At 46.9% G+C, this 21177-nt stretch overlaps 1 protein-coding gene across 6 annotated transcripts; it reads right to left on the minus strand.

The window, feature by feature from the left end:
* Positions 1-460: 460 nt before the first annotated feature.
* Positions 461-19415, minus strand: LOC111944907 (TOG array regulator of axonemal microtubules protein 2-like). Of its 6 annotated transcripts, none has more exons than XM_086846588.1 (9): positions 16652-19415; positions 13107-13239; positions 10826-10931; positions 9924-10112; positions 8201-8353; positions 6904-7021; positions 5280-5942; positions 3704-3908; positions 461-2782 (listed from the first exon to the last, which is right to left on the minus strand). In XM_086846588.1, the coding sequence occupies exons 1-5, from the start codon at positions 16695-16697 to the stop codon at positions 8255-8257; spliced, it is 573 nt and encodes a 190-aa protein (XP_086702714.1). In that variant the 5' UTR covers positions 16698-19415; the 3' UTR covers positions 461-2782; positions 3704-3908; positions 5280-5942; positions 6904-7021; positions 8201-8254. The 6 variants fall into 6 exon arrangements, with proteins under 6 accessions (XP_086702714.1, XP_086702712.1, XP_086702713.1 ...); XM_086846586.1 differs by lacking the exon at positions 16652-19415 and adding an exon at positions 13756-14211; XM_086846587.1 differs by lacking the exon at positions 16652-19415 and adding an exon at positions 13761-13879.
* Positions 19416-21177: the final 1762 nt, after the last annotated feature.

Below are 21177 nucleotides of genomic sequence, written 5' to 3' on the forward strand. Positions count from 1 at the left end.
ATTGTGCTGTGTATAGTCCCAGCTGTCTGCTAACTAACATCCAAAAGTGACAGAACATATGGGTCACTCTAGCACACTTGAGTGGCCAAAAATCAACGTGTTTTAGCCTAGTCACACCTGGAGATCCTTTTCACACCTGTCCCAGAGGAGTCCCTGAATGGGATCCTCAAGCATTTAAAGGTTTAGTTAGTAACGAGACATGACTGAATCGATTGGCAATATTACAAGAGTACAATCACACTGTTGGCTTCACATCAAAATAACTTGAAGCCTGCTGGCAAGCAAAAATTATTGAAGTTCTTAATGTTACCATAGGGCCCCCAGAAGAATTGGATTTGTTAGGCTCCACCAATACCTCAGGTGGATGGATAATGTTTGAGTCCCCGACAAAAAGTCATTCCAACAAAGTGGTGCAACACTGGGTTACAGTCAGTCCTATAGTTGATCTCATTACTCACACTGAAAGTAAAGTTTTTTATTCACGGTGCAATCTCAAAGGACAATTACCAAGGTGATTACCTAGTTCAATATTCCTAATCTGTGGAGATAGAGCATGGAATGGAATTCCTGCTAGTCCACATGGAGGACCCTGTTAACTTGGGAAACTTACTTTGTGTCTCGGTTTTAGAAGACAGGTGTCTGCCTTGCACTAAATCTGTGCCTCTAATATGTGTGTTGAGCTTTGACCTAAGCTGTGAGCCCCAGGCCCTGCAGGGTTCAGCCTCAAAACCTTCCAAGACCAAAATAAGGATTCTGTGAGGACAAAACAAACTGATCCCCTGAAACAGCATTTGCCACCACTTTCCCTCAAGGATCACAGATGCCCCTGAACTTCCAAGAGAGGAGCCAGCTAGGGTATTTTTAGCCCTTCCCTTTCCTAGAGGTGGGTTCTGAGATGCCCCAGTGAGAGCTCAGCCCCGAGGCCGAGCGCTGCCCCCGTCTCAGATGCTGCACACCACAGCAGCAGCCAGGAAAACCTGCCCAATACACCTGCCATGGGTGTTGGGCAGGAGGGACAAGCTCAGCACCTCCTGATTTGGAGGAGCTACTCTACTGTCTATTCACAGGCATTCCCTGTACATTCTCCCTTGGAAGACCTCTTGGCTTAGAAGGGTTGGCCATACCTGTGATACACTCTGTGACATCCAGCAGAGCTTGGCCACTCAGTTGACTCCATTGGTGGCCAAACTCTTTCATCAGTGATACTTTATCTACTGATAAAGTAGATCTTTATCTACAAGAGAAACACACTTTTCTGCTCACTCTTCAGAAGTCCTAAGTGAAAGGACAGTGGGGTGGGAAAGGGCAGGGGCAAGCCCATTTTATAAAATAAAATTTTATTTTTGAATCCTTTTCTTCTTTCCTTCCAGCTTCCTTGGGAGGGCTTTTTAATTCCAGAAGAAAAGCTCTCCTTTCACATTTGTAGATCCAAAGTCGTCTGCTGTACCAGGAGCTACATTAAACATTTCACACCAGGGACCTCAAGAGTTCAATCACATGTAAACAGTGGAAAGGGTTTGCATCCCAGAGTAAAAAGGAAGAATCCCATACTTGGAACACAGAAAGGCACTGAGTCAGGCAGTTCATGTGCTCACAGAGCAGCTGAGGTGGAGAAAGTGGAAACTCCCCTGGAAGACCTGCCTTTTTAACACTTCATTGCTCAGGCACATTCTCCAGTGCGGCATTTTCAGAGCTGACATCAATCTGTGTGGCAAAGGAATTTGCAGCAGCCCTTGCCTAGGTAGCTATTTGCTACAGCCATCTTGCCCCATGCAAAACAACATGTGGAACAAGGCATCATTGACAGCTGGATTTCTACCTGTTTGTTATAAGGAAATGAACTTGGTGAATCAAAAGTTCTCCTTTGAAAAAAGAAGCCAAAGAAGAAAGGTGGGAAATGGGCAGCGAATGCCTATAATGTAGAGCCTTCCAGGAGGCTGCTCTGCAGAAGCTCTGATGGGCCTGTGTCCCTTCATGCCAACAGCCAAGCTATTCATTTGGGAAATCAAATGGGGCCCAAGCAAACTCCAAAACCCCCTTGGCTCTGAATTCTAGCAAAGCTGTAGTCCAGGGCTTCCTCTTCAGACAAGCAGCACAGAGCCAAGGGCTCCTGGGACCTTTGGGAAATGCTGATGCACATTCAAGCCTGTTGGGGGACTGGTGTGTAGGGACTGCAGCTCCACAGCTTCTGGTGGATGTCAGCTGCAGTGTTCCACAGACAACAAGAGCTATCAGGGCTCTCAGTGATCTCTTGTGTGGCAGAGGCAGAGACACAGCTGAGGAGAGTCCATGTCAGGGCTCAGCCTTGTCTAAATGAGAAATGGATTCTTCCAGTGCTTTCACAGCTGCAGCATGAACCCCGGGATCCTTTGAGTTCAGGTTCTTTGTAACTCCTTCAACCAAATGGATGATCACCGGGCTCAAGGCATCTTCCAGGATGCCTGTGATTTCTGACAGCACGTCCAGCACCTTCTGCTTCACCTTCTCGTGGCTGTCAGATATTCTCAGGACAAAATAATCAAAAATCTGGAGAGAGCAAACAACATGACTGCTGGATTACAATGTCCTTGTTTGAAGAGGGGATGTGGACAAGCGCACTCAGCAACGTAAAAGATGAATCTGATCCTTTTGGACAGGTCAGCACTTGCTTGCACAATGTCACTGTTTTCCTGGGGGCCACTCACTGGAGTGGTTGCACAACCTCATGCTGGTTGAAAGATTTTCATCTATTTTGAAGAGGTTTGAGTGGGGAAAGAATAATTCCTGTGGTGTTTCTCTCCACCTGTAAATCATTAAATTAATTCCATTTATTAATTCAAAAAGGTGACCTTTGCTTTAGAAGTATGGAACCAGATATTTAATGTGCCCATTTTTCTATGCACTTGCCTCAAGTACTGAGGGCAGTTTTGATTTTGTCAAAACTATGGCTGGAGGAGATCTAAGTTTTCTTTTGTCTGTCTCTGGGTCTGGAGAAGTGCAGGGCTCTGATCAACTCTTCCAGGATCCACACCATTTGTCTAACTAACAGGAAGGCTTCTGAAATTTAATGTGCTCTACAGCTCTCATTAGAGCAGGTTCAGTCACTTGACAACCACATTATCAGGCACCATTTTCTGGAGAAAGGGAAATGCAGCTTCTGGGAGGTGAAGGCACAGATCTGTTCTTAGTCATTTTCCTCCCTTTCCAGAGAGTAAAATAGGCCCCCCATAGGGAGGGTGAGCACCATCTCTACCAAGAGGAATAGGGACAAAGATAGATATGAGTAACCCGGAGCTGTGCCTGTGCAAGACAAGGTGGTCTTTACAGAAGTAACCTTTCAAAAAATATGGGTTTAAACCAACCCAGCCTGATACTTCTCTTCCTCATGATCAACCATTTTTTATCGAGAGAATAATTGCCATGCTTTCAGCGCTGGTATTCCCTTCACTTAACCCAGTTGGGAGTAGGAGACAGCAGGAGCTACAGCAGCAGCAAACTCTGTCATCATCTGATGAACAGCATCAATAGGCCCCTGCCTGACAAATACAGCTGGACTGAAAGAACTTGTTCTGAAGCCTGGACCCAAATGAAATTTGTCTGTGTAAGAGGGACCAGCCTGTCCCAAACTGCCAGGATGTAGTGCCAAGACACACAGAATGAACTTCACTGCTCCAGGCTTGGGAAAGGAGCTAAAGGAAAGGAACAATGAAGATACCCTACATACTTGGACAATGTTAGTGGAGATGAGCTGGGGGCTGGTTTTGCACAGCTCGAGAAGGAATGCCACTCATTCCAGCTGTGTCTGAAACCCCTTGGCTTCCAGGAGATTGTAAAGCTTCTGGAGCGGCTCCGTTTCTTCCACAGATGGAGGTAACGTGACCTGGGCTTTTGCATGGTGTAGGAGGTGTTCCTCAGAGGTAGACTTCACCCTGGGAAATAAAACCAAATTAGAACTTGGTGGTGATAATACCTTCAGTTAATTGTGAGCAAAACATCTCGAGGAGCTTCCCTAATGATGTGATTTCAAGCTGGAAAATCATGAGGCTCTGAAAAACAACATGGACCTCATGACAATCATTACAGGAGACAGTCTGTGAGTAACACTCTCACCAGTGCTCACTCAGGAAAACCAAGGATGAGATGTATCTGATCTACCTTCAGATGGCTTCCCAGGCACACAGGTCTCACTGCTTTGTGGGGACAGACGGATATTACTTCCAAGTTTAAATGCCTCCTCATAGGGGACATGTGTGTCTTATAATAAGGAAACTCATCACTCTGGAGAAGTGTCTCTACACCAGGCATGACAATCTGTAACAGTAGCTCAGATGCATCTGAACAGATGAACAGGGGCATATCTGAAGGATCCAGGAAATCAGTAACAGAGATAAAATCAGAATAGTCAAAACAGACATCCCAGCACTATGCTAACATGATGTTTGCTTTCCCAGAGACTAGATCCACAACTTAACAAACCCACAGGGAACAATTCTCCTGGATCAACCTGTCTCTTCCATGAGCATTCCAATATCCTAGCTATGCTACTGAGGCATGTGGTCACTCTTCTGCCACCACTGAGCATGACAGAGCTAAATAACTCTCTTCTTATCAGAGGAGAACAGGTACAAGTAGCTCTGCCCCTGCCAGAAAGGACAGCAAGGACCAAATTCCTGTCTTGAATTTGGACTGCAGCACAGGGGGAAATAAACCAAACATGCTGTCCATCAAGCAAACAGTGTGAAGGACAGGAATATCATAAATCCACATTGAGACACCTGTTGACCAATGTTGCTTAGGAATTGCCTTGATACTTACTACTCAAACTTGGTACTGTTTGAGAGTAAGAAAGCCATGAATCAGCCAGGCCAAACAACTTGCACAGGAGCTGCTTTTTTGGGGAATGGCATCTTGCTTCTTGACTGGGACTTCTCATCAAAACACCAATCTGAAAAAGACTCCTCTCTGATGAAAAAGAACAGCCCTGATTGAATTTACTTGTCCCAAGTCAGGCAGCAGAGACACAGCCCTCTCCACGCCTCCACAACACTGCCCTTGCCAGTGCACTGGATCGTCTGAGCCACAACCAATGGGTGTCTTTTTGTCACCCAATTTCTGTGGAAACCTCTCCAGAGAAGCTGTGTTCAGTGTAATGCAGAAGTAGCCAATTTTTATCATAGAACATTTGCAGGGGATGGAAACAATCTCTGGCACAGGTCATCTCAAGCAGAAAGAATTTCCTGAGGAAGACACATGTAAAGCTTGTCATGTGCTTTGTCCCATCTAACAAAAGTGCTCAGTACCGTTTGCTAGAAGGCAATGTGGCCTGGGGCTACTCTGAGGAATCGCTGCTCTTCTTCACTGGCATCTTGACTCAGAACTTTCAAAGTCTCCTGAGACCCACACAGGTCCTGAAAAACAGCAGTCCACTGCAGCCTGAAAACGGAGACGTTGTCGGAGTCCACCGAACCGACCTGCCACCAGACCAACAACCAGACAGAGGCCAAACCGTCCTGCTACCAGGGCCACGACGAGAGACGACTGCCAATGTCATACCTGACACTGTGACAGTTCACAAGTCTTCTTAACTCCCTCCCCCTTCCCCTTCTTGCCCTCGTTGCCTAGCCCAAATTGCCAGTTTACACCAAAATGTACCTCTGTGCTGCTGCTGGTGCCGGGTCATGTGTCCCCAATACACAGAATAACCTTGCTTATAATTGTTTGGTTTGTTTTAAAGAGGGGGGAGATGGGAGAGAAAAGGAAAAAAGAAAATAAACCCCGCCCCCGCCCTCCAAAAATCAGAGCTAGTCTTTTATGTCCTGTTATAGAAAATGGAGAGCAAAACCATCCTTGAGTTCCTGATGTTCCCGATTATTTGGATGCTCCTGAAAACATCAGCTGTAGAGGCCTGGCTAGTAGTCATCTAGCTAGCTAGATGGGCCTTCACTCTTCTGGTTTTCCATCTCCTACAAAGACATAAAGAAAGCCCATGACTCTTTAGAATATACAGTAGGACAGTCCCTGTTTAAAACAAAGGTTAGAACCTCAGGATCACAGCTACCAAGGCTTAGGGAGACATTTCCTGGCTTACAGAAGGAAATGGACCAGAGATTCAGTGATGCCAACTCTTTGTTCTCAATAGCCCAAGGCAGGTTATGGGTGCTGCCATACTGAGCAGCACTCTAAAATCCCAATTTCATTAGTCTTGAGCAGGAATGGGAATAATGCAAACTGGTAGGCAATGAGTGTTCTTAAAGGAAGCAGCAGAAAAATTTAGATTCTCTGGGGGCTGGCCCATTGTGTTGGAAGTTGATTTGATTCAATACCTGCTCTCCCTGTTCCTCCACAAAGTCACACTCCCTTCTATAATGTAGATAAGAAGAACAAAAACAAAAACCCACAAACAAGCCTATGGTTTTCCACTGGACTCTGCTGAATTCACTAAGCTTCCTCTAGCTCCACAGGGCTCGAGAGCAGGGCAGTATTCCCAGCAGACAGACAGTAATTGTTGTAATTGGGATTGACATGTACATCTTTTGTATATTTGGAAATTTTCATGGCACTACTACATGTCCAATGTCTTTTCCAAAGATTCTGTTATCTTCAGAAGCACAATTCTCACTTAATTCCTTTACTGGGGGCAGAGTTTGGAGAGCATGGTGAGGGGTTACGCTGAAATGAAACCCCATTTTCTCCTCTTCCCTTTTCCCCTTTGTGATATTCAAAATATTCAAAACCCCACTTCTTCCCTAAGAATATCAGTTCCTTTGTAGTCTGCAGATGAACAGGCTGAGGATTAACAGCTCATTCCCAGAAGCAAAGTGATTCAGAAGAAGAATGAGATAAAGACTGATTAGGTATGTTTGAACTCATATTAGCAGTGGCAATCCTTGCACAAAGGAGACATTTCTCCTGCCAAACACTTACTTTCTTCTTAATTCTTGACAGAATATCTTCCAGGTCATGGGTAGAAACAGATTGCTCCAAAAGCCTTTTAAATTTTTGATGATTTAGCAACATCTTCACCATCTCCTGTCCATAGTGCCTAAGGAACAAAGGAAGGAGAAGAAAGAAAAGTGAACAAACATAGGAAGAGTGTTAACAGAAGAGGCTGATACCTCAAACTCATCAGGTGCAATCCTTGCATAAGAAGGCATTACCTACTCAGCAAAGAGAGACATTTACCTCCACTTGTTGCTGCACAGTGCTGTCAGCTGAACACAAGAGGCAAGAGGAGAATATGAGGCAACAGAAAATACCATTTCATTCTGAAACTGTGTGTGTGGCTCTTGGATCAATGGATCCCAGGGAACAAGCAAAACACATCTGCTTTGTTGTCAGAGACCATTAGCAGTGTCTTGCTGCCATTGCACAATAATTTGCCTTCCTTTGACTGGCAGGGAAGCCAGGACAAAACACCTCATGCTTCCTATTGATTCTTCTATACCATATGTATGGACAGGGGCAGCTAGTTGTTCCTGTGTTATTGGCAGTTATTAATGGGAATCTAATCATCAACGTAAATGAATATAATTATCAAAGTAAGGGGATGTTGGTGGTTTGGGTTGATTTTGCCACTAGGAAACCGCAGTGCTCTTCAAGAAGAAATTTGGAGGTCATTCAGCCACAGATAGCAGCATTATAGAAATTTGCAAGAGAGGTTTAGAAAGACTGAATACTTTGGCTAAAGGTCCCTGAAATATTTCTAGGAAAGTCCTAAGTTAATGAGAAATTGATGTTTGGGATCCTTCAGTGATGAACATTAGCCACCACTTTGGCATTGGGTTGTGCACCTAAGGCCAAACAAAACTGTTAGTCTGGCTAATCTGAGCTCTTTTGATCACAGTCAAGAATCCTTAAAGTCACAGGAAGTTGGCAATGCTCCTTCTTGCTGGACATGCTCAGGTTACCCAGTACACTCATTTCCCCAGGGAACACAGAGCACTGGTCACAACAACAAGGCTGACAGAGCTCAAGAAGCGTTTGGACAATGCTCTTGGGTACATGGAGTGTCTCTTGGGGTGTCCTGCACTTGGCCAGGAGCTAGACTCGATGACCCTGATGATTCCCTTCCAATTCAGCGTATTCCGTGATTCTATGACCCTTATCCACACGGAGAGGCAAAGTATTATTTCCTGTAGTTCCTACACTTTTCTGGATTTCCCTTTTAATGCCAGACACCAAACAGATTTCCTGTTTTAGGAGGTGAAATGAAGATCATTACCTTGTGTCCTTGTGACAGTCCTGAGCAAGCTTCCCTGCCACCTGTGCCAGGCTCTCAGCCCTGGGTGTGTCTGCGAGCTTCGTGACTCCAATTTTCCCCATCAAGGACAGGAGGAGTTTGGCCGCACACTTCCGCACCTGGACATAGCGGCTCCTGGGAAGAAGAGAGCAAACACTGGGACACAGGGAGAAGGAGGCACAGCAGCACAGGCCTTGGCCAGAGAATGCTCCCTGTTGTTGCTGGGCAAAGGAGGCCTGGGTTCTCCTGCAACTTTAGACACCTGTAGGAGGTTCTGTCCTCAGCTAAACACAAAGTTAGCATTGAACAGAAGGACTGCCTGCAAGGAAGAGGGAGGAATTCAGTCTCCCTGCATTATCTGATATTCAATCTCTTTCCCAAAATTTGCTCTGAGAAAGATTAAAGAAATAGATTACATAGAAATTCTTTAGAAGTTAATGACAACTCATGCTGTCTTATCAGAGGACACTCACTACACAGAGCTGCAGCAGGATTGAGGCTCTTTCCACCCATTTATCCCCAAATCTGCAGACCTTTGATAAAAAAGAAATGCAGGGAAAAACATGCTGTGGGGCTTGACGTTGCAGAATATCCAGCAATGCTGCCTGTTCCTTCTGGGAGGCTTGGCAAGGGATACATCTGAATGTTTTACCCTATTCCAAAGCTGAGGAAGGGGTGGCAGGCAGTTTAGCCAGGTTGTCCTGTTCTAGAGAGTGTCTCTTGGGAACTATCAGGCCCAGCACCAACACTGAAGGCAGCATTTGCTTCAGCTGTCCCATGGCAGTCAGCCTGTGAAGGTGCCAGTAGAGTGATTCATCATCTCAAAGCTAACATGAAACATCAGTTTGAATAGAAAGTAAAGCTCTAAGGCCAGGACAGTACTACAAGACTCCTTTTGGCAGGAGTTGCACCAGCTGTGCAGGCTGTGCCCCATCCAGTACATTCTCCCCCATGTACTCCTCACCCCAGCAAGTCCCCTCCTTCTTTCTCAAGCTAATGGCATAATGAGGATGCATGGTTTTTCCCTGGGCCTCTGTGCTTGGCACTGTGAAATATCAAAGAGTGCTCACAGCTGCAACTGCAACTGTCCCTCTTCCCACAAAAGCCCAAGGCTCTATCCTTAGCCTTTGCAGGCACTTTCCCTTCCCCACCATTCACCAGTTCTGGGAAGCTCTGACAGGCTGGGAGGACTCCAGGAAGCAGCAGGAAGCTGAGTCAGGGGAGGTTTAGGTTGGATATCAGGAAAAGGTTTTTCACCCAGAGGGTGGTTGGGTACTGAAACAGGCTCCCCAGGGCAGTGCTCACAGTACCAAGCCTGACAGAGTTGAAGAAGCATTTTAACAACAATCTCAGGCACTTGGTGTGATCCTTGGGGTGCTCTGTGCAAGGCCAGGAGCTGAACTCGACGGTCCTGATGGGCCCCTTCCAACTCCCCACATTCTACAGCTCTGTGATTCTGTGAACTAATAGGCTGCAGGAGGGCAGAAATAGGTGACAAGACGAAAGAAGTGAGGTTGGTGGGAGAACAAAGTCACTGAGTTCACAGAAGATGCAGGGTGCAGGAGCCTTCCCTCCCACCATTCCCATTCTGTCTCTCATCCCTTCCCCCACCCACACACAAGAAGGTGAAGAAGATCACTAAAAGAAGAAGAAACTACTTGTCTTCCCTGTCCATGAGAGCAGCCAGTGCTCGTGCAGGACTCACGTTCTCAACCATGATCCCCAGGGTCTGATTGGCTGCTTTCTCAACAAACTCTGGGGAATTCCAAACCATTGGGAGCAGGACCTGAGCAACCTCATCCACCTCGGAGTCCATGTCCTTCTTCAAGGTTGCAAAGAGCTCTCCAAGAGTGACGATTGCAGCGTAGGACACCCTGGAGCGGAGGTTGCTCACCTGGGGAAGTGATGAGAGAAACATAAGAATCACCTTGAAAAGAAAACCTGTGGCCTTAGACAAAAGTCTCAGGAAATGACAACACTTTGTCCAGGAGAACAAAAAGCACAATAAGAGCAGGAGAGCTCAAGCACAGAAAGACACTTAGTCTGGTACCAATTTCGGGCCTCAGACCTGCTGACAGCAGGCCTAAAAACAATTTCACTTAACTCTTCTATAATGTCCACCCCTTTGATTGAGGTCCTTTTGTTCAGAAACAAACAAATTAAACACGGGCTGCTAGCAAACCGTAAGGCACAAGTCATAAAGACAGAAGAATCATGTGCTCCTGTTCAAAAAAGCAACACCAGAAGTTGAAGCACTCAGCCAAGAAACGGAAAGCACAGGCTCAAGTCTACAGACTAATTGGCAGTGTTGAATTACAGCTCAGGCAGAGGTTAAGACTCTGGTAAATAACATAATTAGTGTCTCAGTTTGTGCATTTGCACCTTGCACTACAATGACACCTCACTCAAAGATGAGCGTCAGACACCCAACCTACCAGGAAATACAGCTACATGCACACACACATCCTAGCTGACAGACACTAGAAATATAAGGTCTAAAAACAGAACTGGAGGCAATTCCTGAGCACACATGGACATGAACATGCACATATCTACTCTACACACCATGTATGAAGTACAGGGGACAATTCAGAAGAATGTTCTCACCTCGCTGGTAACTGCCAGGTAAATTTCACAAAGTCTGCAAAGCACGACTTCTGAATGGGACCCAGCCAGCTGTTTGATGCTGGAGAGTGCCTTCTCCTTCAGCTCCCTGAAAGGCAAGTACCAAAAAGATTGGTTTTTCTCTCCACCCAAGAACTAGGCAGCACCCTCTGAAATGACCAGGCTGGCAGCTCAGGGGCACCTCAGTGGGAGGTGCTTTTCAAGGAGCACTTAAGCAAATTGTGCAACTTGTTGCCACAGGATGCTGTGGCTGTCAAAAGCATACACAAATCGACGAGGCAAATAGAGGATTTTTCTCAGAGTCTTCATTTGTGGCCATTTTACAAGATAGCCTTTCTGAAACCTCTGGCCCATGAAGTTCCTCTGTCACTGCTTCCTAGAAGCTGTGAGACCAGACCAAGTTGCTGTTTCCTGTCACCTCCCTGTTCCTGTCCCTGAAACACAGTCCCATTGGGCTGTTCCTGGGGCATTTTCCTTCTTTACCAGCCCCAGCAGGCAGTTCAGCAGTAAGAGACTGCACTGGCACTCTGGAGCTGACTTTCCACTCTGCAATTACGCCTGTCTGTCACCCACTCCACTCCTCTTCCACATTGCCCAGAAAAAAGCAGCAGCATGTCCCAGAAGACTCCACATCTGGGCAAGAACACTTGAAACTCTGGCAAAACCCCCTACCTAAAACAACCCCCATAACAGCAATGTGTTATTTAAAAGGTGCAAACAACAACTCCATCTCTCAGCACCTCCTTTGTGCAGGCCCTCAGCTACAGCAAAGTTGGTGAGGCATCAGGGATGCAGCACAGGGCTGGTGATGATCCCACGGGCACCCCTGAGTGTCACCCAGACACCCCCACACCTGCAGATGCTCTCTGCACCTCACAGGGCACCAAAGAGAAATGGGGAAGAGAAAGCAGAAGAGAAAGGGCAAAGCAAAGGCGACTGCACATGGAGATGCATTGTAGCAGATTTTTCATGTTTATCCCAATGTGAATGGAGTCCTTATCCCCATGTGAATGAAGCATCCACCAGTGAGTGGATGCTAACACAGACATCAAAAAGACAATCAATACTGATAGTAAAGTCTTTTAAAATCATAGAAAATCTGGGGACTTAGAAAGAAATTTAGGCTTGGCAAGCCCTGGGAAAAGTAGGTCCTGGGAATGGTCGGCCTTGTGCTTGCTAAAGATCATGTGAAACTGCACCTGTGTAATCAGTATATGATGAATGATACAATTGTTAGATGTGATTAGATACAATTATTGTTTAAAGAACATGAGAAACAATGTGAGGGGGTTTTGAGGGGATCATGAGAAATTCCTGCTTGAGTAAAAACAATGGATACAATAGAACAATGTAAGTTTAATAATTAACATGTAAGTTATATAATGATAGAGTATAAAAACATGTTCAGCACGAAACCAAGGCAGGTCAGATTTGGGTATGAGTACCCCTGACACCCAGAGCTCTTCAATAAAGCACCTTCATATAATCATTCCATGATTATGTGTTCCTGAACGCTAACAATACCAACTAACATTTGTCAAGTTAGCACCTCTGGGCCTCCTTCTGCCTGTGTCAGATTTTGGGACACGATGTGAGTTTTGACCAGGCATCTCAGGCCCATATGATGCAGTGAGAAGGAAAAAGTTGAAGGAAAACGTTGAATTTCAAAAGTGCAAGATTCCTAGAGGATTATATTTCTTTTTCCTTCTCTTCTGCCATGAGCCCTTCTACAGTAATGACAGGCTGAGGGACTTGAAAGCACAAGTCAGGCCATTTCTCAGAAAGAGGAACTCCCTGGAGCTGCCTGTGGCATTCACATGCAGGAGGTGCCAGGGAGACCCTGTCAGCTGCCATCGCTGTCAGCAGTGGGACCAGAGAGAAGAAACCTTACTCAATCCCACTGGGCCAGTGCCCCAAGGCACCCAAATCTCTACACTCAAAAGTGCTGCCGTCCTGCTTCTGCCTTCAGCCAGCAAATCATCTTGTCCCACAGCTTTCTCTCTTCCCTCAAGATTGCCTTTGCAGCTCCATGAAGCAGCAGGCAAAGCCAGCAAAGAGCAGGGACCTGCTGCAGCTGGAGCACTGCTGCAGACCAAGGCCAAGGAAAGGCTGCTGTCAGATCTTTATCCTCCCACTGCTCTGCAGTGGTTTCACTGGTGCTCCTTGGCCCTCTGGGCTCTTGGGGCTCAGAGGCACTAGCAAGATCCACTTCTGAGCTACCTTAACGCTAAGAGGGAGACAGAGTGAACGGGGCCTTTCTTACCAGTCATCGCTGCCCAGCAAGGAGAGTGCCTTGAGCAAGGCCTGCTGTAGGTCACAAGAGGCTGTGTCCTTCTGCCTGTTCCCACGCAGCGGCTCCTCTCGACGCTTGGCACCAGTGGCCGTCTGCCAGGTCACTGTAAGGACAGGGTCAGCCATGAGCGCTGCAGCCCCGGGCAAGGCACCCCGCCATGGAGCGGCCTGCAGCCCCACCTCCCAGCCAGGCTTCCATGTGGGACAGAGTGGCACTGGCTCAGACACTTCCCTGCTGCCTGGCTCCTTGGGCTGCTTGCTTTCTCCCAGCCCCCCCAGCTGGGCACAGCTCCAGGCTAAAGCTGACAGCTGCCCACACACACCAGCTCCCAAGTGCCACAGCTACCACAGGCAGCGGCAGCTTCCTGAGGCCGCCGAGCTCCCACTGCCTGCCAGACAGCGCCCACCAGCAGCACTTGCTACCCCAGGAGGGAACCCCTCAGCTGCCTCTCTTGTCTCAGCACCCTGATTTCCCCCAGCCCCGAGGACAGAGGCACTCTGCAGCTCCCTGAGGAAGCACCTGCAGCTGCCTCGCCACAGTCCCAAGCCAAGGCTGAACAACCCAGCCCTGCTGGGCCCGGCTGAATCCCCACGCAGCAGCGACCAGGGAGCAGCGATACCTGACCCTTCACTCCTGACAGCGCCTCTCTTTCCATTGCCTTCAAATCTTCTAGACAGCAGGCAGCTGACTGCACATACATTGTAGCCTAGTTGGCCAGGGAGTACTTTATGGATTTTGCTCTTTCCAAGCATCATGAATCTTTGCTCTTGCAGAGGTACACACTGGCTGTATTTCAAAGATGCTGAGGTGAAATTTGTTTGTCATCAAATGTTCATGTTTGTGAACTCAGCAGTGCCTAAGCCTTCACTTGTGGAAAAATGCAATTTCCAGTCTAGACAGTTGATAAAATAGCCTTCCAAATACAAACTCTGATAAAAATATGCAAATGCAGCTGCAAATGGTTGCCAGACACATGCTCTTGATAATCAGGTGTCCAGGCTTTTCCTTATTTGAAGTTTTTGTAAGGAAAAAAATGTACATGTGTCATGGGGTAGCTTTACCTTTAAGACAGCTTGGAGGGAGAGGAAGTTGAAGCTGCTGGTGGCTGATGGGAGTTTTTCCCTCCTGACCAATTATCGGTCATTTCCAAGAATTGACAGCAGATCTGACCATTAAAAAGTGAATTCAACTTGTAAACACCCCCTTAAGAAGTACAGACAGAATTCTCTTGTTCTCTTTGGTTTCCGGCTTCGGACAAGGTAGCAAGGCTCTGTCTCGGCCTCCTTCCCCCCTCTCCAGGCCTACAAGGCCGCGGGGTGGAGGGGGGGGAGGGGGAAGAGAAGCAGCGCTGGTCAGCCGGGCTTGATTTTCAGTTTTTGCTGCTAGACTGAAACTTAACACCATGAACTCTTGCAGTTTTCTTAAAGCTTTTAATTCTTTTACTACCTGGATAAACATACAGATTACTCCTTTTCTCAGAAAGACAGAGACAATCAACATAGAGGAGACATCATAGAGCCACCAAAAACAGTGAAGAAAAGAGTTAAGTTTAAATAAGAAAGAGAGAATAAGGAGATGCTTTACAGCTGAAATATCTTTCTGTTAAAGCTATGGAGATGGACAATAATAGTATAAAAAGACTCCTTTAATTCATGATAAGAGTATTAGGAGGAATGAGATATTCAAAGTGTAACTTTTGAGCAGAAGAGGGAGAGAGAGAGTGCTTGTGATACTGTGAGTTGCTGGAATTGAGTTGAGTGAAGATTTTGAAGCTTTGGGGGCAAAGAGAAAACTGTTTTCCAGGAAGGCTCACAGAGACAAATGAAGAAGACTTCTGCCTTTGAATAACTTATCCTTAAAAATAAGATTCCTAAACTCTGTGACCCATACACACCTCGGAGAGATGTGAAATGGGAGGAGAAGATCTAATGACAGATTTCCGGGCAGCTGGCATTAGAGAAATAGAAAACTATGATGAAAAATAGTTTTCTCGTGAGAAACTCCGTAAGCTAACAGAAAGAGACTTCTGTTTCTCTACAAAGACTGATGAAAGACTGTAGCAAGAATTAAGACTGTTTTTAACCACCAAAGTCCTAAAGTTATTTGTCTCTATGTTGTCATGTGTACAGAGAAATAGTTAAGATGTAGAAGATAAGGGGGTTTTCTGAAAGTTTATTCTGGTATTCTCATTCTTGTAGTTTGTTAATAAACTGTCTTTATTCCTTTTAAGTCTTAAGCCTGTTTTGCTCTTGTTTTAATCCATATCTCACAACAAAAAAATAAGTAGTTTTTTAGTTACTGGTTTAAAACCACGACAACATGGTATGAGAAATATCAGATGATAAAAACATTTCTTATGAAACCAAATTGTCATCAAAAGCACTGTCCATCCAAAATTTCATGTTGTGCACTCAAAAGATCATTTACTAATGTGTGGATGAAAACATCTGAGCTGTCTACAATGACGGAGTATAAACATTGCACAGAACCCAGATGAACTGCTCTAGACTCTCTAGGGTTTCTGTGCTACCTTGCCTGTTCTCACAAAGTATACTGTAACATCAAAAATATTCAGCCAGGAGCTAATGTGGATGTCACTGATGTACCTCAGACACTGACATCAGTGATGTCACTGCAGAAGTGTGTAGACATACACATCTAGGTTCACTATCAATGGAGAGCCACGTCACGCTAGTTCTGGTCAATTCTGAACATGGAAGTAGCACCTCTAGAAAGGAGCATTCCAAGTATCAATCCTAGCTCCTTTCTTTTTCATCTCTCCCTACTTGGAATGATAGCACAGGCACTCTACCCACAAGGGAGAGACAAGAGCCACTGGGGACTATCTGCTGGGTATTTACTGCAGGCAGCAAACAGCCTGGGAGCACCAGGCAGCCCCGCCCGGCTGTCACCTGCTACATACGGCCACTGTACTTGGCTGGGGGGACACAGGAGGCACTGCTTGTTCCCTCTTGGCATTGCAGGCCGTGGGATGGCAGCAGTGAGGAGCCACTGGGCACTTCTGGGAGCAGCAGCACGACTGCACCAAGGGCTGACTGCCATGCAGAGACAGCCCTTGCTGGGATAGCAGAAAGCTGGCTGCAGAGCCAGACAGCAGCACGGGCAGAGGGCCGAGATGGTGAGTGGACAACTGATCGTGGTGGTACTCGTGGGTGCCCAGTGAGCACACCCTGGCACACTGCCCCACACCACATACCTGCAGTTACAGCTGCCTCCTGGCACCAGTGCTGAAGTTTGGACTATCAGGTGGGGCAAAAGCCAGAGCTTAGGCCTTCACCACTACTTTATTCAGCTCCACTTTCCAATGGATCTCTAAGAACCAGCTGCTCCACTACTGCAGAGCTGGAGTGACTCAAAAGTACATTTGCTCTTCATTCTCAGGACAGGCTAGGGACCCAAGATCCAAGCTGTGCTGGGTGAGGCAGGTGGCAGTTTGGGCTTCTTGGGGCAGGAAAAAACCCGTGTGGGAAAAAGCTGCCTCGGAGCAGGCTTACCTGAGGAATTTTGTGGGAAGCTGCCATCCCCATGGATGATGGGCATATTGGGCAGTACGGGCACATTGTCCTGCTTCCTCAAGACCTTCTTCTTCAAGGCACTACCAGGGTGTTTTCTCTGCACACTGGAAGCTGTGCCATTGACAGGCAGTAGGCTAAAGCCTGTGGGGAGACCAAAGAGGAGCTTGTAAGTGAAGACTGCTGCACAGGGTGAGGATGGAAAGGGCCAGAAAACTTGCTGGAGTTGGGTAACATCTCTTTGTTATCCCAAAGAACTTCAAGTATAACACTGGCACACTAACATGGGACAGTGATCCCAGAATCCCAGAATCCTAGAAGAGTTTGAGTTGGAAGGCACCTTTAAGCACCATCTAGTCCAACCCCTGTCAGCAGGGACATCTTCATCTAGATGAGATTCCTCAGAGCCCCATGTAAATTGGCTTTGAACACTTTCAAGGTTGGATCAACAACAGCTTCTCTGAGCAAACCCTTCCAGTGCTTCATCCCCTTCATTATAAAAACATTCCCCCTAGTATCTAATCTGAATCTACCCTCTTCTAGTTTAAAACCAAATTGCAGTGATGCTTCCCCTAATAAACAGGGAAAACCCGGTATTGCTTTGCTTTTGTTTTCCTGTTTCAGAGGCTGGCTGGGGAAGTTACCAAATGAAAGTGCAGACAGCCTTGTGTGATGCCCTGGGGCTGAGTGATGCCTCCTAAGGTCCCTGCTGCCACCCTGGGGGCAGCACATACAGCACTGCAGTCAGAGCCCCTCAGCCAGGATTCAGTCAGGAACACTGCTGGCTCCTGGGGCTACAACAGAAGCACTGGCTTGGGGCTTCAGCACAGCTCTACAGTGCCAGCTCCTCTGCAGGCTATGGCAGGAGGAGGATCTCTGGTGTTTCCATTGGAAGCAGTTGAATTTTGTTTCTTCTCGGTTCCACCATGGCTGAAGAGCATTCTTCTGGACTCCCCTTCCCTGGAGGCTGCTCTCCAGGAGAGAGTCTGAAGCCTCAGTCAACTTTGCAAGACAAAATTTTCTTCTCTGAAAGGCTTTGAAGGTTAAGGTGGGAAGCTGATATTCTGTTTTTGACTCAGTGAGGCTATGGGCTTCTGTATATTTCTTGGGGGAGAAGAAAGAACTCCTCTTCAAGCTTCCACTCAGATGCAATCAGAGCAGCCCCCCAGTCTGATTGCAGCACTGTGCAAAGGGCAAGCGAGTGGTCAAAAAAGACTACAAGTGTAGCCACCACCTACTTGCTTCTTCTGCATTCCCACTGTCAACTGTCTGTGCAGGCAGCTGCAAGGATGTTTTCCTTTGTGTCCTTTTCTTCACTTCTTCCTCAATAAGCTCCTCAACCTTCCACTCTAAGTTCTTTTGAGCCAACTTGCATAATGCATTGCAACTAGGTCTAGTTGCAATGGAAATACATCACAGATGTAAGCAGAGATACCCAAACCAGACACAACAACTCATCAGGAGCACAGGGTCCATAGAGTGCCACAGCCTTTAATGCAGCTCCATATTCTTTCCAATAGTTTCAGAAGAATGTCTCCCGTCTTCACCTTGGCAATTACACACAGGGAAGTGGAAGACTTTAGGACCACAACCTTACACTGCTCCAACTGCAACCTATGACAGGAAGCCCTGCTTGAAGCACAAAAGTCATCGGGGTGCTCCAAGACAGATGAAGAGCTCACATGCCCAGTGAGCAGGCAGTTCAGTTCCTACAGGCCATGGCAGCAGAATAAAAACCACGTGCAATATGCAGCAAGGAGGGGTAACTGCTCTTGCTTAACACTCATGGCCAGGAATTGCAGATGTTTTTCACTCCCTGGCTTCTGATGGACTCTGAACTCTGACCTGTTCTGAGGGACTCTGAAGGACTCTGAAGGAAGTCTGCTCATCTATGTCTTTATCCCTTACCTTTCCAAAGCCATCCCTCAGGTCTTTGTCACTCCTTTAGACCAGTTCTGCTGGGATAAAGTTCTGCTGCAAGGAGAAGTCCTTGGCTTGGCTCAGTGGGAGGCCTGGTAATGGAAGCAAAGGTTCGTGTAAACCTCTGGCAGACTTCAAGCCCTCAAAAACGTCATGTGGGCAACAGGCAAGACAGGTTCCAGACTGCAGAGCTCTCATAAGACACAGAGATTGTGTAGGAGAGCAGCAAGGTACATATGCCTAGACCCTCTCCCAGTGGATGTGCTACTGGCAGCAGACAGGACATTACTCTGTTGGCCAGCAGACTGAAACCTGCTGCATGATGAAGGCCTCAGCCCCTGGATGCTGGAGAGCCTCGGTGTTTGAAAGAGAAGGGCAGAGATGGAGATTGCTCTTGGCAGAGATTCTTATCTGCCCTTATGCTGATTTTAGTAAACATCTTCTTTCGGGTTTCTAAAGAAATCCCTGGTTCTAATACCCGTGGGCATTTAAATCAACACTTTCTTCTCTTTGTTGGAGTATTTTAGAGGAGATTGAAAGAAAAGCTTAGGAGTGCAGGAGTGGTACCTAAACATGAACTCTTGACACTAGATAATTTGCCTTCCCCAAGGATTTTCATTTAAAACTGTATGAGATTGGGCCACTTTTGGGCCAGCCTGACTAAAGGCTATTTTCTTAATGCAAGTAGAATTATGTAGCTCGTTCTGAAATACTATGATGTTGGAGTCTAAGATACAGAGTGTGTGCCCTTGTTTCTAATACTTAGTTCTAAGATTCAAGGAAACACTGAATTTCATATAATATGAAATTCATGAGCATGTTTTCATGGTGATACATGAGAACAAATGCTAGTTAGATAGGAAAAGTGTAAGTGTGTAAATTAGAAAGTTTTTTAAATTACTGGGTGAAAAAGTAGTTTAGAGAACAAGAGACAAGATGGAGGATTTAGGGTGTTGTCTCTTGTCCTTCTTCTTTCTTCTTCATGTTCTTCTCCTAGGGGTTTTTGGGTAGTAGTAAGTGATTGGGTAAAAAATGCCGCAGTGCAACACACAGCTGTTGGGTCATTGGGTCACTAAGAAAAATAATTTAGTTGGCATCTGTTAATTGGGTAAATGGACTTATAAAAGACCTTGAAGAAGATCTTTGTTAGCCATTTTACCCCTTTTCTATCATAGTACACATAGCTCCTTGTACCTTGTAATGCTGATAAGAAAAGAATAAACTGCTGAGACCGAACAAGAGAAAACTGCCTCCCTCTCGTCAATTTTCAGTTCAAAGGGAAAAAGAACCCAATCCAAAGTCCTTTAATGAGACATTATCCAACAGAGCTGTAAAAATTCAGAGAACTACTCATTCTATATAACAACTTCACAGAGGATAAAATCAAGTGGCAGCAAAGCAGCAAATAACCAGTGTTTTAAATCAGGATTTTTTGCCCCTGAAGAATGGTCAGCTTAAAAATAAAGGAGAGTTAGGTAAGGCCTTTGAGGGAAAAAGGCAATTCTAGATGGAAGGCAAGGCCTTGGAAGGTAAGAGCATCAGGGAAATCGGCAAGGAAACTTCTGACGCCAGGGTAACTTCCTTGGGACCACTGCAGTCATTCAGGTCTGCAAAATGGACACACAAAATGTAACAGAGGCCACAATGCAAACCTAAAACATCTGGAGCTCCGTATTTCATGGGACAGACTTCCTGCAAACTTCTAAATAGCTGCACAGGGAAACATGCTCCTGCCAGCAGCCACTTGAAGTGAGCCAGGGGGAAAACCCTGTCCCACTTGCACAGAGCTACCACAGGAACCCCCTGGCCTCTGGGCTGGCCTGGGACAGCAGGGAGCCCAGAGCCCTGGGCTTTGCAGCCATGGCTCAGCTGCACATGCAGCCTCCTGCTCCTGTCCCTGCCCCACAGCTGAGCAGCCCTACAGCTACACGGGGCACTGGCAGCAGCACAGCTCATTGCAGGGGGCACATGCAGGGCAGAACTGTTCCCTGGGGATGAGCACAGGCTCTCTGGGCTGGCACAAGACCCTTCCTCCTGCCAGAGAGCAGCCCAGATCCCACCTTAGCTCTGCGTGAGGTTGAGCCGTGCTCAGCCTTCACCTTGTCCTCCCTGGCAGTGACCCTGGGGGCAGCGCTGCTCTGCTGCCTCTGCCGGGGCTCCTGGGCCCCGCTGATGCTTTCACAGCCTGCAGGGCTGTCTCCCAGCCTGGCCTGGCTGCAGCTTCTCCCCAGCCTCTGCAGGAAGGCATTTGGCATCAGCTGACAGGGAGCTCAAACTGCACCACAGGCCATGCACACCCTGAGATCCCCTGCAATTTCTCAGTCTCCGGCTAGATCAGGTCTTGGGGCTGTTTGGAGAAGGGACCAACCTGGGACAATCCTGAAATCCTGCATGTTTGCTGATACTTATCCATGCCTTTCACAGATATTTTCTCCTCAAGATGGCACCCCCACAATGAGGAACAGCCCCATCTGATCTAGCTATCCCTCTTCCATTCTCCAGAAATGAAACGAGAGCCTGTGCAGCAGGAAACATTCCCTGAAGGAATCATTGATCCTGTGCCAGCCTCTGCTGCAGGAAGGGAGGCC

Source organism: Cyanistes caeruleus, chromosome 11 (genome assembly GCF_971803275.1).
Source record: "Cyanistes caeruleus chromosome 11, bCyaCae1.hap1.1, whole genome shotgun sequence".
Classification (NCBI taxonomy): Eukaryota; Metazoa; Chordata; class Aves; order Passeriformes; family Paridae; genus Cyanistes; species Cyanistes caeruleus.

Excerpts from the sequence above, each read along its gene's own strand:
- LOC111944907 (XM_086846583.1), bottom strand. The coding sequence starts at position 13,836 with ATGTATGTGCAGTCAGCTGCCTGCTGTCTAGAAGATTTGAAGGCAATG. Across the intron at positions 10,113-10,825 it reads ACCTGGCAGTTACCAGCGAG|GTGAGCAACCTCCGCTCCAG; the intron begins GTGAGAACATTC and ends TCACTTCCCCAG. Across the intron at positions 8,354-9,923 it reads TGGGGATCATGGTTGAGAAC|GAGCCGCTATGTCCAGGTGC; the intron begins GTGAGTCCTGCA and ends TCTTCTTCCCAG.